At 40.1% G+C, this 15,514-nt stretch overlaps 1 protein-coding gene across 1 annotated transcript; it reads left to right on the top strand.

The window, feature by feature from the left end:
- Positions 1 to 7,394: 7,394 nt before the first annotated feature.
- Positions 7,395 to 8,397, top strand: LOC112108594 (olfactory receptor 10A7-like). Its single transcript, XM_024203960.2, has 2 exons — positions 7,395 to 7,405; positions 7,455 to 8,397. The coding sequence occupies exons 1-2, from the start codon at positions 7,395 to 7,397 to the stop codon at positions 8,395 to 8,397; spliced, it is 954 nt and encodes a 317-aa protein (XP_024059728.2).
- The last annotated feature ends 7,117 nt before the right edge of the window (positions 8,398 to 15,514 follow it).

A 15,514-nucleotide genomic window follows, 5' to 3' on the forward strand; every position in this document is an offset into this window, starting at 1 on the left:
AAATGGAGACTGTGTGATGAAATTCATGTGATCTAAACTCGGAGTCCGATCCTGGAATCTCTGGCTCAAATCAGTCCTTCATGAATATCATCCCATTGAAACAAACCGTATGGAATGTGAGTCCTACTGAAATCAAAGTGATTTACAGGTGTTTGCTGAAAGTGCCATGTGATGTACTGAAATCTGTGTTAAAATCACAAGCTGTCATTCCAAGTTTGGAAGGGGTTTACTGGTCCTGCATGCAGACAAAGGGCTCTGTAGGGAAGCCTGCAATCCAGGAGTAGGAGTCAATCTGCACAGAGCCAGTCTAGAGACCGGTGGGCTGAATACTGACTAAGGGAGAAGCCTGCTTTGTCTCTCACTGGTTTGGGAGTTTTGTGAACTATTGTTCTGTATTCTAAGAAATAAAGTCATGTTATGTTGCAACCTTGCAACAAGAATGTTTTATGTTTGCATCAAATTTCTCTGTGTTTATGCTGTGCGCATAAAATTCAAGTGCCCATCAGGCTGTGGTTTCTTCTCAGTAGAACTAGTCAGGAATTCCATCCACACACACCCCATGAAAACATTTGGGAAAAAAATCCATTTTCAGCTACATTTTTTGATGATTTTTTGTTGTTGAGGTTTTCAGCAACAAAAATCAACCACCCTGTTTTTTTAATTGAAAATAGACATTTCCCAAGGAAACGTCCATTTTGATGAAATAGCCATTTTTTGCCCAAACTCCTCTCCTCTGCCCTGCTCTCCCATGTTTCTAATGGAAAATCTCCAACCATCTCTACTACTGAGCTAGATTTCTCATTAACTTTCTGGACTGATATTTTTCATACATCATGATCATTCATGGAGGGGTGGATGAGTGGATGGAGTGCTGGTCATTTAGTGAAACATGCAGGTTAAATTCCTGTGACCATGGTGATGCTTCCCAGAGGAACCTGGGGTTGGGAGGCCCTTTGCCACCACCTATCCAGGGAGACTTGTCTGCGCCTGATGTGGATCAGCTCCTTGAAACCACCAGCCTCTGGCCACACAAGCTTGTCCTTCCAAGACTCTGCAGGCCTACACATGTTGATCACAACATATGATCACCAACTGCCCCAACAACAACAATATGGGTGAAACTAGACAACCACTATACTCACAAATGAACTCACACAGAATGAACTCACACAGAAAACACTTTTCACAAAACTATCACTCCATATCTGACTTCTCAGTCCTCATCCTCAAAGGAAACCATTCAAAAGACAAGCTTGGGAGCTTAAATTCATCACTCTGTTAGACATCAAAACTCATCAATGCCTCCTGAGCTAGTAGGGCACAGCTGTCAAATTCAGGATCGCTCCCCTCCCAAATCTCAGCCACTTGCTCATTGATCCTTCGGGTAGGCTGATCAGAAAGAAGAATTATTTTAGAAGAGATGCTGTCCATGTCAGGGCCTGCCATTGAACACAACATTTCACAAAACAGCAGCATACACACAGAGAGAGCTTCCAGAGTTCAAATCATGGCTTAATGGTAAGAAATGTTCCACATTTGCCATGGTGCATGTCAAAAGGTCCATAATTTTGTGGAGTTTTGCTGGTATTATTATTTTTATTTGTTTTCAGGTTAGTCAATAACATTCTAGACTTTATGAACTATGGCTGGGATTTTCAAAGGAGACTAAGGCCTTGGCTACACTGGCAATTCACAGCGCTGCACTTGCTGCGCTCAGGGGTGTGAAAAAACACCCCCCCCCTGAGCGCAGCAAGTGCAGCGCTGTAAAGCGCCAGTGTAATCAGTGCCTGCAGCGCTGCACGCTCCCTCGCAGCGCTGCAAGCTACTCCCCTCGGAGAGGTGGAGTATTTGCAGTGCTGCGAGAGAGCTCTCGCAGCGCTGGCAGCGCGACTACACTTGCGCTTCACAGCACTGCCGCAGCAGCGCTGTGAATCCGCGAGTGTAGCCAAGGCCTAAGGAAGTTAGATGCTCAAATCCCATTGACTTTCAATGACAATAGATTAATCATGTGGTTTTATTGCTTTAGACAGTAAAAAGAGTGTGAAAAAGGAATTTCTTCCAGATTTACTTATACATTACCAACTTTACTCCAGTTGGAAAGCAGTAAAAATGGTCATATTTGCCCTTATGTTTCATTTGGTAAATTAGGCTGGAGAACATTCCTTTTTTAGCCAACTAATTGATAAGGCACCAGCATGGAACTCAGAAGGCCTGGTTACATTCCTGGCTCAGCCGCAGACTCCCTGGATGACCTTTGCTGAGTCACTTAATCCTCTTCATTGTTCAGTGATCATCCATAAGAAGAGAGAGCACGAAACCAAAACATAATATATTCTAACACCCCATGTTGGGAAACTGTGTATCAAACACTCATGCTCTGGTTTCCCCGTCTGTATGGGGATAATATAGACCACCCTCAAAGAGGTGCTGCTAGAGTAAACACAATTCATCTCTGTGAAGGTGCTTATATTACAGTGATGCAGATCACATAAATACCTAGATATATAGAAAGACTATTATTCAATTTTTGTAAATAAAGTGGGTGCTAAGTTTTAAGCATGAGTAGCCTCACTGAAACCAATGAGGTGTAAGATGATACTTAAGTGGGATTAAATGAGCATGTATTAAACTCCCACGTGACTATGCTCAGGTTTCAAGTGAAGCACATGCTTAAGTGCTTCACTATAATGAGGTCAAAATTTGGCAGCAAGTCCTTACTTGATATGGAGAATACACCACGGAATAGGGTTGTGATGGATTCTCTATCACTGACAATCTTTCAATCAACATTGGATGCTTTGTTTTGTTTTTATGTATACTCTAGTTCAAACATGAATTACTTTGCGGGAATTTTCTGGCTTGGTTTATACAGAAGCTCAGACTAAATGATTACAACAGAGCCTTCTGACCCTGGAATCCATGGATCTATGACAATTACCTACCTACCCTATCCAAAGCAGACGGATTTATCCAGGGGAACTCTGCTTTTAACATGACAGGAACTAATTTGCATTAGCTGCAGGGAAGTTCATACAGTTATGCCATGATTCCATGAGCAATTACTACCCGGTGTAATGTTTCCCACTATAAGTAGTCACAATGAGGTAAATGTCACTAATTGAAACAGGACTGCTTGTGCCCTCCTTTGAGGGTAAGATCTGAAGCCAACAGGTTTCTTTCATTGAATCATGCTCATGGGTTTGTAATATGAATCCCTTAATTTAGTTTCACACTGGTGTAATTTAGGGTATATCTAGATGTGATTACCAGCTCATGTAGACATACCTGTGTTCACGGTCATTGAGATGGTGTGCTAAAAATAGTAGTGCAGCCATAGTAGCACAGGCAGTGGCAAACGGCAGTACCATGAGCTCATCATTGGATTTACAAACCCACTCAGACACTATCAGCACAGGCTTGAGGCAGGTGTCTGTACCTCTGCTCCCCCAGCTCCAAGTGTAGATATAGCTTTAAAAGAGAATTTGACTCAGTAGATCTGAATCTCATTGACATGGAAGCTGCTTTGTACCACTTTAGCCATATAAAAAGGGCCTAAAAATGGATATAAATGGCATTCACACCCACTACAAGGCTCTGGGACATAGACAGAGCCACATGAATTGGCATTAATGCAAATGAGAATTTGGTGAGGGAGGGATAGCTCAGTGAGTTGAGCATTACCCTCCTAAACCCAGGGTTGTAAATTCAATCCTTGAAGAAGCCACTTAGGAATCTGGGGCAAAATCAGGACTTGGTCCTGCTAGTGAAGGCAGGGGGCTGGACTCAATGACCTTTCAGGGTCCCTTCCAGTTCTAGGAGATAGGTATATCGCTTTATTTATGCTAAGGTCCAGGAACAAGACAAAAGTTTCTATTGAAAAACCTAATGCTGCAGACTTTTGCAACTGAATCAGAGAGAAGCAGTGGAAACACATGGGTATAAAATTCCCTGGTGTGCGGAGCACAGTGGTTTCAGCATAATTACTTCCAAAGGTTTATGTAAGAAGGCTGAAGTAGATCACAGAAATCCGCACTTTCTTCCTGCAGAGAGCTGAGCATAAGGAGCTGGAGGTAGGGAGAACTTATTTTGGATCTGACTAAATTTTGGTTAGCATCCACTTTTGCATGGACTGAAAACATAGCTGAGAGCATGTTGCTTTTGCCCTTGTGACTTGAACAATCTCAGTATAGAAACCCAGGGCAGATTCTCATTTCTAACAAAGAATTTTCACCTGCTGAGTATCAGCCCTTTAGTACTTCTTTTTCTTGCTTTCCCAAAGAAATTTAAAACTGCAATTAAACAGGTGCCTATCCTCAGATGTTCCTGATGCTAGCCATCCCCAAGGCTCCATATACTAATGTAAAATCTTCCAAAAGATTGGGAAATGATGTAATTAGGCTGCAACTTTTTGGGGGAAGGGCTGACTTTTTATTCAGGATTTATCCGGAGCATAGCGCAATGGAATCCTATTCCATGACTGGGGCTCCTAGGTATTACCTCAATTCAAATAAATAACTAAAGAAAAGATGTCCAATAAGTAATGCAAACCAGAACATATCCCTCTAGTAAATCAGACTCAGATAATTCTGTATCCAGCAGAATCTGGCAATTGTGAAGTTAAGTTGAAGGCCAAGGGGAGTTTGTATCAAGTTATCTTATTATTTGTCTGGAAAGGATTAGGTAGAATTAACACTAATGAAGTGTTTTCTCTCCTTTTATTGAATTACTTTCAATTCCCTTTAACTAAGCAAACAGTGATTTCCAGAGATCTCAGACACTGAATTAGCCCATAACATTTTAATTTTGTCTGATCATATCATAAACACAGAACTTCCTGATTCTGTAACTTTAGTGGTGTTTAGCAACCTGATAGGACTGTCTGCTTTATCAGACATTTATCCAGGGCTCAATTTTGCAAAGGCACACATGAATGAGATTCCTCATGTGGCACAGTTTTCTAGTTTGTAAAGGTTGGCTTTAAGTGATCCCTTATAGATGTTGGTTTTTTCCTGGAATCCAAGCTGTCCAGGCTGTGGTCTCTGCAGCCTCTGTATTCATGCAGCCTTTACTTGTGTCTTTAGAATGGAGCATCTTGAGAACCAACCAAAGGCACTGGATTGATGGTTGTGGAAGTGAGTGCATGAAATGAACTCTTTGTTTTTCTCTCTATATAGACATGGCCTCCATCTGTGCAGTTTGATCAGTCATATCATTGGGTTTCTGCAGCAGTGTATACTCTCATATCTATAGGGTATATTCAGGGGCTGTTCTGTGCTTAGATTAGGGTGACTCATGAGACCCGGAATCCCTTCCTGTCCCTCCACAGACTAGCTGTGTGACCTTGGTGGAGAATCGCTTCTTGCTTCCCTGTGCCTCGGTTTTTCCATCTGCAAAATTGGTGTAAATACTGACCTGCCACAGCCAGAGGTTGTGTGAGTGGCCCAACCGATGTCAGTTATTCAGAGGTCCTTGGTGGATGGGTGGGGGGGTGCTAGGTAAATGGTGGGAGACATATTGTGATAGCTTCACATTGAATGGGACCTTGTTCCATAAATGATCACGTTGGTTTCTGTGGAATTGCTCAGGGAACAATTCAAATGCTAATCAGTAAGGGCTCAAAGAACTGGCTAACTCTTGATCATTATTGTTATTAGAAATAAATATAAGAACAATGGCTTCTCTCTTTTTTCATAGCTGTTCTACCATAAAATCATAGTTTTCAAAATTAGGTTTAATCCTAAATCAGGCCAAAAATTCAAAATCTCAAGATTTTATTTTAGTGAAACAAAATATTCTGAAATACTGTATCTGAATAAATTAAAATTGTTGTTTTTAATAATCTTAAAACATTTCATTTTGACTCTATAAATTTGATTAGATTATCGTTGAAATGATAACCATGAAGCAATATTATTCTACCATATCAATTTTCCATAGACAATTTAGATAAAATCAAAACATTCCATCTAAATATTTAGATTTTATCGAATCATCATTTTCTTACGGAAAACATTCCTCTGAAAATTTTCAACCAGCTCTGTTTTTTTTAACTTCCTTCTATTTGTCTGCAAACAGTTGTTACATTTCCTCATATCCCTATAGTCACATACTCTGGTCTTTGTAAATTTCTTCATACTTTAGATTTTTAATTCCCTTCCCCCATTAAAAAGTATCAGACTTTTAACCTCTCTTTTGTACTCTCTCCAGTTTTTTATTACCCTTTTCATAAAATTAAAAAAAAAAAGAATCAAAATGGGCTCTGGTCCATATATTATGAAACCATAATCTGTTCCATATGAATTGGAATTATCAACAGTTATTTAGAAATCAATTTGATTCGATAATAATAATGTCACTTTGCATTTCCATAGCAACAGTAATCTGAGGATTTCAAAGAGTTCTACAAATATTAATTATTTTAGACTCACAATTCCACTGAGGGATAAGTAAAACTTATCATCCCATTCTATAGCTGGAGAAACTAAGGCACAAAAAGGAGAAATGGCCTGCCCATCTCCTCTGATTTTTCTGTGTAAAGCCCTCAAGTGCTTTAAAATTCCACCTGGTCATGGTGGACAGAAAGTTAGCTTTTTACAGAATCTCAATATTATTATTTGGCAATCACTGAACAGGGCAGAAAACTCTGTGCCAGTCAGATGGGACTGTAGGGGGGAAATATGCAGCTTGTGCAAATCAGCATGGATCCATCTACTTCAAAGAAACTTTGGTGATCTACACTATCTCGGGGTCCGTATAGTGTGCCGATTAGAACATAGTGTAGTCAATATGTTCCTGATGAATTTATAACAATAAGAAATTGTGTGTCCTTATTGGAGAAGGGGGAAAGGTGGGATGCTTAAAGGAATTTGAAAGAGGATAAAATTTAAAGAGATTAATGAAATCTATCCATCTATCCACTGGTCAATTGGGCTACCTATCTATTAATCTATTTCTCTTTCTATAGATCTATCTGTGTGTCGTTCTATCCAATTGAGGGGACTTTTACAGGTAGTTCTGATTTTTTCAACAGAAACTACACATTTTGGGGATGTTTCTTTTCATTGAGACATTTTCTCTCATTTCGTGACCGCAACTAGAATGAACACATACCAATTAACCCAGATTGGCATCTATGGGAAATTTGCCCTAGGGAGAAGGAGAAGAAACCCTTATAGTTTTGAGGACGATTTTGAGGAAGTCAAGCACCAAAGTCCAGATCATTAACAGTATTTAAGTTCCTAACACCCCTAGAAATCAATGCAAGTTATCCACTGAATTACCATTGATGATCTCGGCCCCAACTCCCATGGAATGGCCATGGGAGTTGAAAGCCTGACTTCTATGTGTGCCTTTGAGCATTTCTCCTTATTTTCTGCAGTGGGTCGTTTCTTCACATGATATCTGGGTATTTATTGTCTCCCACAGATGAATTATGCAGAAGAATCAAGAAGGAGGAACCTCACCACGGTGACTGAATTCATTCTACTAGGATTGTCCAACCACCATAACCTGCAGGTGCCGCTGTTCTCCATCTATCTGTCCATTTATACCATTACACTGATGGGGAACATCCTCATCATCCTCATCACCATGGACCCAGCCCTTCACACCCCCATGTATTTCTTTCTCCGGGTCTTATCCTTCCTGGAGATCTGCTATACCTCAGTCACTGTCCCCAAGATGCTGGTGAACTTCCTTTCAGACAACAGGAGCATTTCCTACATGGGCTGTGTTGCCCAAATGTACTTCCTGCTCTTCCTTGGAATCTCTGAGTGCTTCCTTCTGGCCGCCATGGCATGTGACCGCTATGTGGCCATATGCAACCCATTGAGATACAGGCTCATCATGAACAGGAGGGTCTGCCTTTCCTTGACAATTCTCTCTTGGTTCTGGGGTAATGTGGTGTCCCTAGTACAGACAGCCTGGGTTTTCACCTTGCCATTTTGTGGGTCCAATCAGATTAACTATTTCTTCTGCGATATTCCCCCATTGATTAAGCTTTCTTGTATTGACATCCCTTTGTATGAAATGCAGTTGTTTACAGCAGCTATACTAGTCATCTTCACTCCATTTTCTCTCATCGTTGTGTCCTACACCTTTATTATCTCCACCATCTTAAAGATGGCATCAGCTGAAGGCAGACACAAAGCCTTCTCCACCTGCTCCTCACACCTCATTGTGGTGACATTGTATTACGGGAGCTGTGGCCTGATCTATTTAAGACCCAAGTCCATTCATTTACTAGACACCAACAAAGTGCTGGCTCTGATATACACAACCATCACCCCAACCTTGAATCCCTTTATCTACAGCCTGAGGAACAAGGAGGTGAAAGAGGCTCTGAGGAGATTGCTGGGGGACAGGATGAAGAGAAAAATATTTTCTCACAGAATGTAATTTGGGCACAGCTCTTGTTCTGATACCAGTAACTCAACTGTACAAATCTGGAGTAGTTCCTTTGAAGTCAGTAGCATTCACAGTTACAGTTGAACTAGTGTCCAAAAACTGCAGAATGAAACACATGAAAATGTTAATGTTTTGTCAATTTTTTGTTTGAGTTTAAATTAGAAATTTTGGCCAAAGAACATCATCAAAGTGTCAGAAATGGTTATCATATTTGTAGCTTCTTGAAACAAAAAGAGAAAATCACAAAAACCCATTTACATTTCACATGGCAATGCATGGATTATTTTCAACTCAGCTCAAAATTGCAATGAAAAATTCTGTTTAAAAATCTTATTTTGGAAAACAATGTTTATGTGCTGTATGCTAACCATTTTGAGAATGATTTTGAATAAAAGTTTATGTAAAATTGTTGAAAATTAATGTAAATAATAGATAATAAAGTACAATACAAAGTTTCACTAAAAATGAAAAAAATGGGAACATCTGAAGGTACTAAATGATGCTAATTTCAATTTTTTGTTGTAATTTTTTTCACCATTTCTACTAAACAGAGACTAGAAAACCAAATAAGAAAAGGAGAGTCCCTTAGTTCCCATGTGATATTCACAGAGCCTTCAGAAAAGCATTGGCAATTTCATTGCAAATACAATTTCCCCATCAAGACTTTTCTCAGTGCCACTTTCACATCCTGGTTCTTCAGGGTGTAGCTCAATGGGTTCAGCATGAGGGGTCACTGTGTTGTAAACCATGGACAACACCCTGTATTATCAAGGAAGAAGCTGGAGATGGGCCCAACATAGGTGATGCAGAACAGGAGGAGGATGGTCAGGTGAGATGTGTAGGTGGAAAAAGTTTCAGAGTCCACTTCGTAAAGCATATCTCAGGATGATGGAGATGATGTACACATAGGACAGGACTATACACAGGAATGGTGTCCACCCTATGAAGATCCCATGGCAAACAAGATTATGTTCTGGAGGCAGGTGTAACTCCATTCAAGCAGCTTCCTTGATTTCATTGACTATCCTAAAGGAGAACATATTGTTCAACGTAAATAAGGTTGGCAAAATCTTGACCTTTCTCTGTTTCTGTTCCAGTGGTGCTCAATCAGCAAAGTGTGTATCCAGGCACTGAAAATAACAGAAACAGTTATTGCAGTAGGAAGAGAGCCTGAGACATAAGCCCTTGATTCAGAGGCCTGGTATGAGGCTGGAGGCCTGGGCTAAAGCAGTAGTCAAAGCTTTACTGGTATAAAGCAAAGACATGCTGTGAGCAAGGGGCAGGACCTGCTCACAGAATCTGTCAAGAACAGGGCTGTTATTGTTGCAATACACATTCCTAAGATGTGCTAGGCACAGAGCATTCACACAAACACATCCCAATATCAAGTGGTACTAGAACATTCCAATATAGAGGATAGTACAAAAACATCCCCCAAGGATAACAGGAAAACACTGACCCTGACTAAATGACACTGGCTAAAGATAAGGTCAGGATGACAGTAAATAATAGAGATGTTTTGTTTGAACCAACATGTACAAAGTGATGGGTGATAACTAGCCATGTCAAGGGGCAGTAACTATGCCACAGGGGCAGTATGAAACTTGTTTGTATCGTGGTATAAAGATGTATCTCAGAGGGAGTATCTTTGTCTAGCCTAGGGAGGAACAGAAAGTCCCACCATTCACTGTGCTGGTCCATTGTTATGGTCATACATTGTTAGTGGTCCGGTAGAGTCTGTGGGATACTAGTACCATGCTTCATTGACAATAAAACTGGCTGGGTGCCCTCATCCATTAACGGATCTTGTGGTCATTGGGCAGGTTGCTCAAGGTCTGCCATGCCAGCTGTCTGCGCAGGACTGGGGCGACACACAGAGGGAACACACACATGCAGACAAACATCTATCAACATCTAACAACAATTGTGTGAATCAAATATACCAGGGGATACAGGAAGTATCTTTTCTTCCAAAAGAACAGGTGTCTTCTAAATGAGATTAAGGAATTATCCATTGGGACTAGTACACAAGAGATAGCTGCATGCGTTTTTGACCTCAGCTGTGAATTCAAAGTGATTTGGTTAAACTAATGTCGACTGCTTGCGGGTGCTTTTATTTTGGTTTAAGCCAGACTTATTTCAATTTAGCCAAAGGCTTAATTTAAACTTAAATACACAATTTCTAACATGAAATAAGAGTTTCCACACAGGTTTATGCACCAGTTTTAGGCAAGAAAATGATTGACGTTCAACCAATGCAACTTTCATGTGTTAACAAAGCCATAGTTTGGAATAATGTTCAGAGTATAAGCACGGAGTATAAGCAAAAGTGTTCACATTGGCCTACCTCTGTTCCCACCAAACTTAGATTCCTGGTAAAGAAGATAAACGAACGTGAAACTGAAGCTGTGTGGAAATCTGTTTGCCTATAGCTTGTAGTTGTTCTCTTTAATCAATGCCTCTCCCTCCTGAGTCACTAGGGCATAGCAGTCAAACTCAGGATCGCCTACCTCCCAAATCTCATCGATCCTTCAGGTAGGATGAGCAGAAGCAAGAGTTATTTTAAGAGAAATTACACCCAGATCAGAGCCCCTCATTGAACTCAACATTTCACATGAGAGCAGCACACACATGCTTAGCGCTTCCAGAATTTGAATCACAGCTGTAACGGAAAGGAATGTTCCACCTTTGCCATGGTGGGTGTCAAATGGTCCATAATTTGACAGAGATTTGCTGGTGATGTTTGTTTTACTTTTCCAATTCAGCTAATAACATTCTACAGTGTATCAATTATGGCTCGGCTTCCAAAGGAGCTTGAGGCATTTAGGTGCTCAAATCCCATTGACTTTCAATGGCAATATGCTAATCACATACTTTTATTGCTTTAACCCATAAAAAGAGTGTGCAGAAGAGATTTTATCCAATATTTTGTCTTCTTTTCTAATTTTTCTCCAGTTGGAAAACAGTTAAAATAGTCATATTCGTCCCTATCTTTCATTTAGTAAGTTATGGTGGAGAACCCTCATATTTCAATCAATTAAAAGGCGTGGGAGTGGAATTCAGAAGACCTGGTTACATTCCAGGTTCAGCCACAGACTCCCTGGGTGTCCTTGGATGTATTAGTTATTCTTCCTCGTTGTTCAGTGGTCATGCATTATAAGAGAAAGCAGCAAACTGACGCATACTCTCCTACTATGCCACCTCCTGTTTCAAGCAATATATCATCACAAACATACCTTGTTTTTCACCTATGTCTGATAATAATATTGACTTCCCTCATAGGGCTGCGGTTAGCATAAAATCAGTTCATTATTGTGAAGGTGCTTATATTACAATGGTCAGGACCACAGAATTACCTAGATATACAGGAGGACTATTACCCAGAGTTGGTAAATTGCGTGTTGAGCTTTAAGCATGAGTAGCCTCACTGAAGTCAATGACCCTTCAGCTGATGCTTCAGTGGCATATTTTGAGCATATGTTAAACTCCCATTGACTTTAAAGCGACTACTCACAGGCTTAAAGTGAGACGTGCTAAAATGCTTTGCTGTAATGAGGCCAAAGTTTGGTAGGAAGTGTTTGCATGACAAGGGCACTGACCATTTTGAAAACAAGTCTGGATGCTTTGCTTTGTTTTGTTTTAACGTACACTGTTTTTCAAAGAGGAATCACTTTGGAAGAATTATCTGGTCCAGGTTATACAGAAGCTCAGACTAAATGATAACAACAGCTCCTGCTGGCCTTGGAATCCGGGAATCTGTGAAAATTACCTACCCGGTGTAATGTTTCCCACTATGTGTAGTCACTATCATGTAAAAGCTATCCACATAGCTTTTATACTTGAGCCCTCCATTGAAGGCCAGATCTGAAGCCCTGTGAAGCCAACAGGTGTCTCTCACTGGATCACACTCATGGGTTTGCAATACAAGGCCCTAATCTAGATTCACACCTGTGTAATTTAGGCTACGTCTGCCCTTGGAGCTACAGGTGTGATTCCCAGCTTGTGTACACATATTTGTACTGAGCTGTCATTGAGTTAGCATTCTAAAAATAGAAGTTTAGCCGCAGTAGCACGGGCAGCGGCAAATGGCTATGTGCTAGTCACCTCAAGTACAAAGCCACTCAGACCCCAAGGGCACATACTTCATTCAGCTAGACTTGTGCTGCCGCCACTCCCCCAGCTTCTAGTGTAGCTGAGGCCTTAGAGTAGAATTCAGCTTAGTTGACCTGAGCCTCATTGACACAGAAGCTGCTTTGTACCACTCTAGCAGTATGAAAAGGGCCTGAAAATGGACATAAATGACATTGACATCCACCCCTAGGCTCTGTTACATTCACAGAGCCACATGAAGTCTCTATAATGTGAATGAGAATTAACTCCAGGAACTCTCAAGCAAAAAAAAGAAAAAGTTTCCACTGAAAATCCTTATGCTGCAGACTTTTTTCTCCCAATTAAAGAGACACAGTGGGAATACATGGGTGTAAATCCCCCAGTGTGTTGGGCACAGTGGCTGCAGCATAATTCCACCCCAAAGGTCATATAAGGGGACTGAAATAGACCATAGATATCAGCACATTCATTCTGCAGAGAGCTGAGCAGAGAAACCTGGAGGTAGGAGGAAATTATTTTGAATCTAGCTACATTCCGGTTGGCGTTCACTATTGCATGGACTGAAAACATATCTGAGGGCATGTTGCTTTTGCTCCCTTGACTTGAACTGTCTCTGTATAGAAACCTGGGGGAGATTCTCAAGTGGCATCATTTCAAAGAAAGAAGTTTCACCTGCTGGGGATTGGTCCCTTTAGTATTTATTTTTCTTGCTTTCCTAAAGAAATTTAAAACTGCAATTAAATAGATGCCCATCTTTGGAAGTTCTTGACATTCGCCATCCCCAGGGCTCTGTATAGTAATGTAAAATCTTCCAACAGGTATACAGATTGGGAAATGATGTAATTAGACTGCAAGTTCTTTGGGGCAAGGGCTGTCTTTTTTAGTTCAGGGTTTGTCAAGAGTATAACATAATGGAGTCCTGATCCATGCTCGGGGCTCCTAGGCATTAATGTGTTTCAAATAAATATAAATAAATAAATAAAACATGTCCCACAAGCAATGCAAACCAGAGCATACAACTCAAGAAAATGAGACAGAGATAGTTCTGTATAGGGAGAATGTGGCAATTGCAAAGAGATATACCAGTACCTGATAATTAACTTAAAGCAACTAGGAGTTTGTATTAAGTTTTATTACTTTATTTGTAGAAAGAGAGTGTGTAGAATTAACACTAATGGTGAAGTATTTTTTTCTCCTTGTATTTAGTTTATTTTTTTCAGTTCCCTGTTTCACTAAGCCAACAGTGATTTCTGGAGATCTTGGACACTGAATTAGGTCAATGCCAATTACATTTTAATTTTGCCTGATCATATCATAAACACAGAACTTCCTAATTCTTTAACTTTAGAGGTGTTTAGCAACTTGATTGGATTGTCTGCTTTCTCATACATTTATCCAGGAATCATTTTTTGCAAATGCACACATGAATGAGACTCCTCATGTGGCAGTTTGCTAGATCATAGCCCTTGGCTATTCCCGAAATCCAGGCTGTGGTCTCTACAGTCTCTGTATTCATGCAGCCTTTGCAGGTGTCTTAAAAACAGAGCATCTTGAGAACCAGCAAATGGGACTGGATTGATGGTTGTGGAGGTGGGTGCATGATATGAACAGTTTGTCTGTCTCTCTCTATAGACATGGCCCCCATCTGTGTAGTTTGATCAGTCATATCATTGGGTTTCTGCAGAGCTGTATAATCTCATATTTATAGAGTATATTCAGGGGCAATTCTGTGCTTAAACCAGGGAAACTTATGAGACCAGAATCTCTTCCTGCCCCTGCCACAAACTAGTTGTGTGACCTTAGAAGAGAATCACTTCTTGCTTCTCTGTGTCTCAGTCTCTCCATCTGCAAAAGTCCAACCTACCTCAGCCTGAAATTGTGAAGCTGACATAACTGATGTTAGTTGTTCAGAGGTCCTCTGCTGGAAGGTGCTATATAAATGGTAGGGGACACATAGTGACACCTTGACATTGAACGGGACCTTGTTTTGTAAATAGTCACATTGGTATCTGTGAAACTGTTCATGGAACAAGTCAAAATCTAATCAGTAAGGGCTCAAATTACTGCCTAGTTATTTATCATTATTATAATTACAAATAAGAATAGGAACAATGCCTTATACATTTCTCAGAGGTGGTCAAAATATGGAATTTCTGTCCCAGAAGATCATACAGTTCAAAATTTGGTTTAATCCCAGATCAGACCAAAAAGTCAAAATCTCAGGGCTTTTTTGTGAAAGAAAATATTCGGAAATATTGCATTTCTATAAGGTGAATATGTTGGGGGGGGGGGCGTTAAACAAGGTTTAACATTTCATGTTGACTTTATTGTTTTGATTATATTATTGTTTAAATGATACACCTGAAACAAAACATTTCAACCTGATCAATTTCCCATAGACAATTAAGACAAAATGAGAACATGAAAGCTAAATATTTAGATTTTCTTTAATCAGCATTTTCTTACCAAAAAAATTCCTCTGAAAATTTTTAACCAACTATGCTTTTTTTTAGTTTCCTTCTCCTTCGCTATACACAGTTGTCACATTTCCTTACAATCCTGCAGTTGCATACTGCAGGTCTTTGGAAATTTCTTCATAGTTTAGATCTTTTAATTCCCTTCCCAAACAAAAAAGAATCAGACGTTTTACCTCTCTTTTGTACTCTCTCAGGTTTTCTATTAACCTTTTCTTTAACCCCGCCCCCCAAAAAATCAAAATGGGCTTTGGTCCATATATTATTAAACCATAATCAATTCTATTTGAATTTGAATGATCAACAGTTATTTGGGAAAATCTTTGATTCAATTATAAGAATGTCACTTTGAATTTCCATAGGAACAGTCATCTCAGAAACTCAAAGGGTACTATAAACATTAACGAAATTAGCCCCACAACTGTGCTGAGGGATAAGTAAAAGTCATCATCCCTTTTTATAGGTGGAGACACGAAGGCAAAAAGAAGTGAAGCAGCATGCCCATGTTCGCTGACATTTTAGTA

Source organism: Terrapene carolina, unplaced genomic scaffold (genome assembly GCF_002925995.2).
Source record: "Terrapene carolina triunguis isolate 2854851 unplaced genomic scaffold, T_m_triunguis-2.0 Scaffold51683, whole genome shotgun sequence".
In the NCBI taxonomy this organism is placed as follows: domain Eukaryota; kingdom Metazoa; phylum Chordata; order Testudines; family Emydidae; genus Terrapene; species Terrapene triunguis.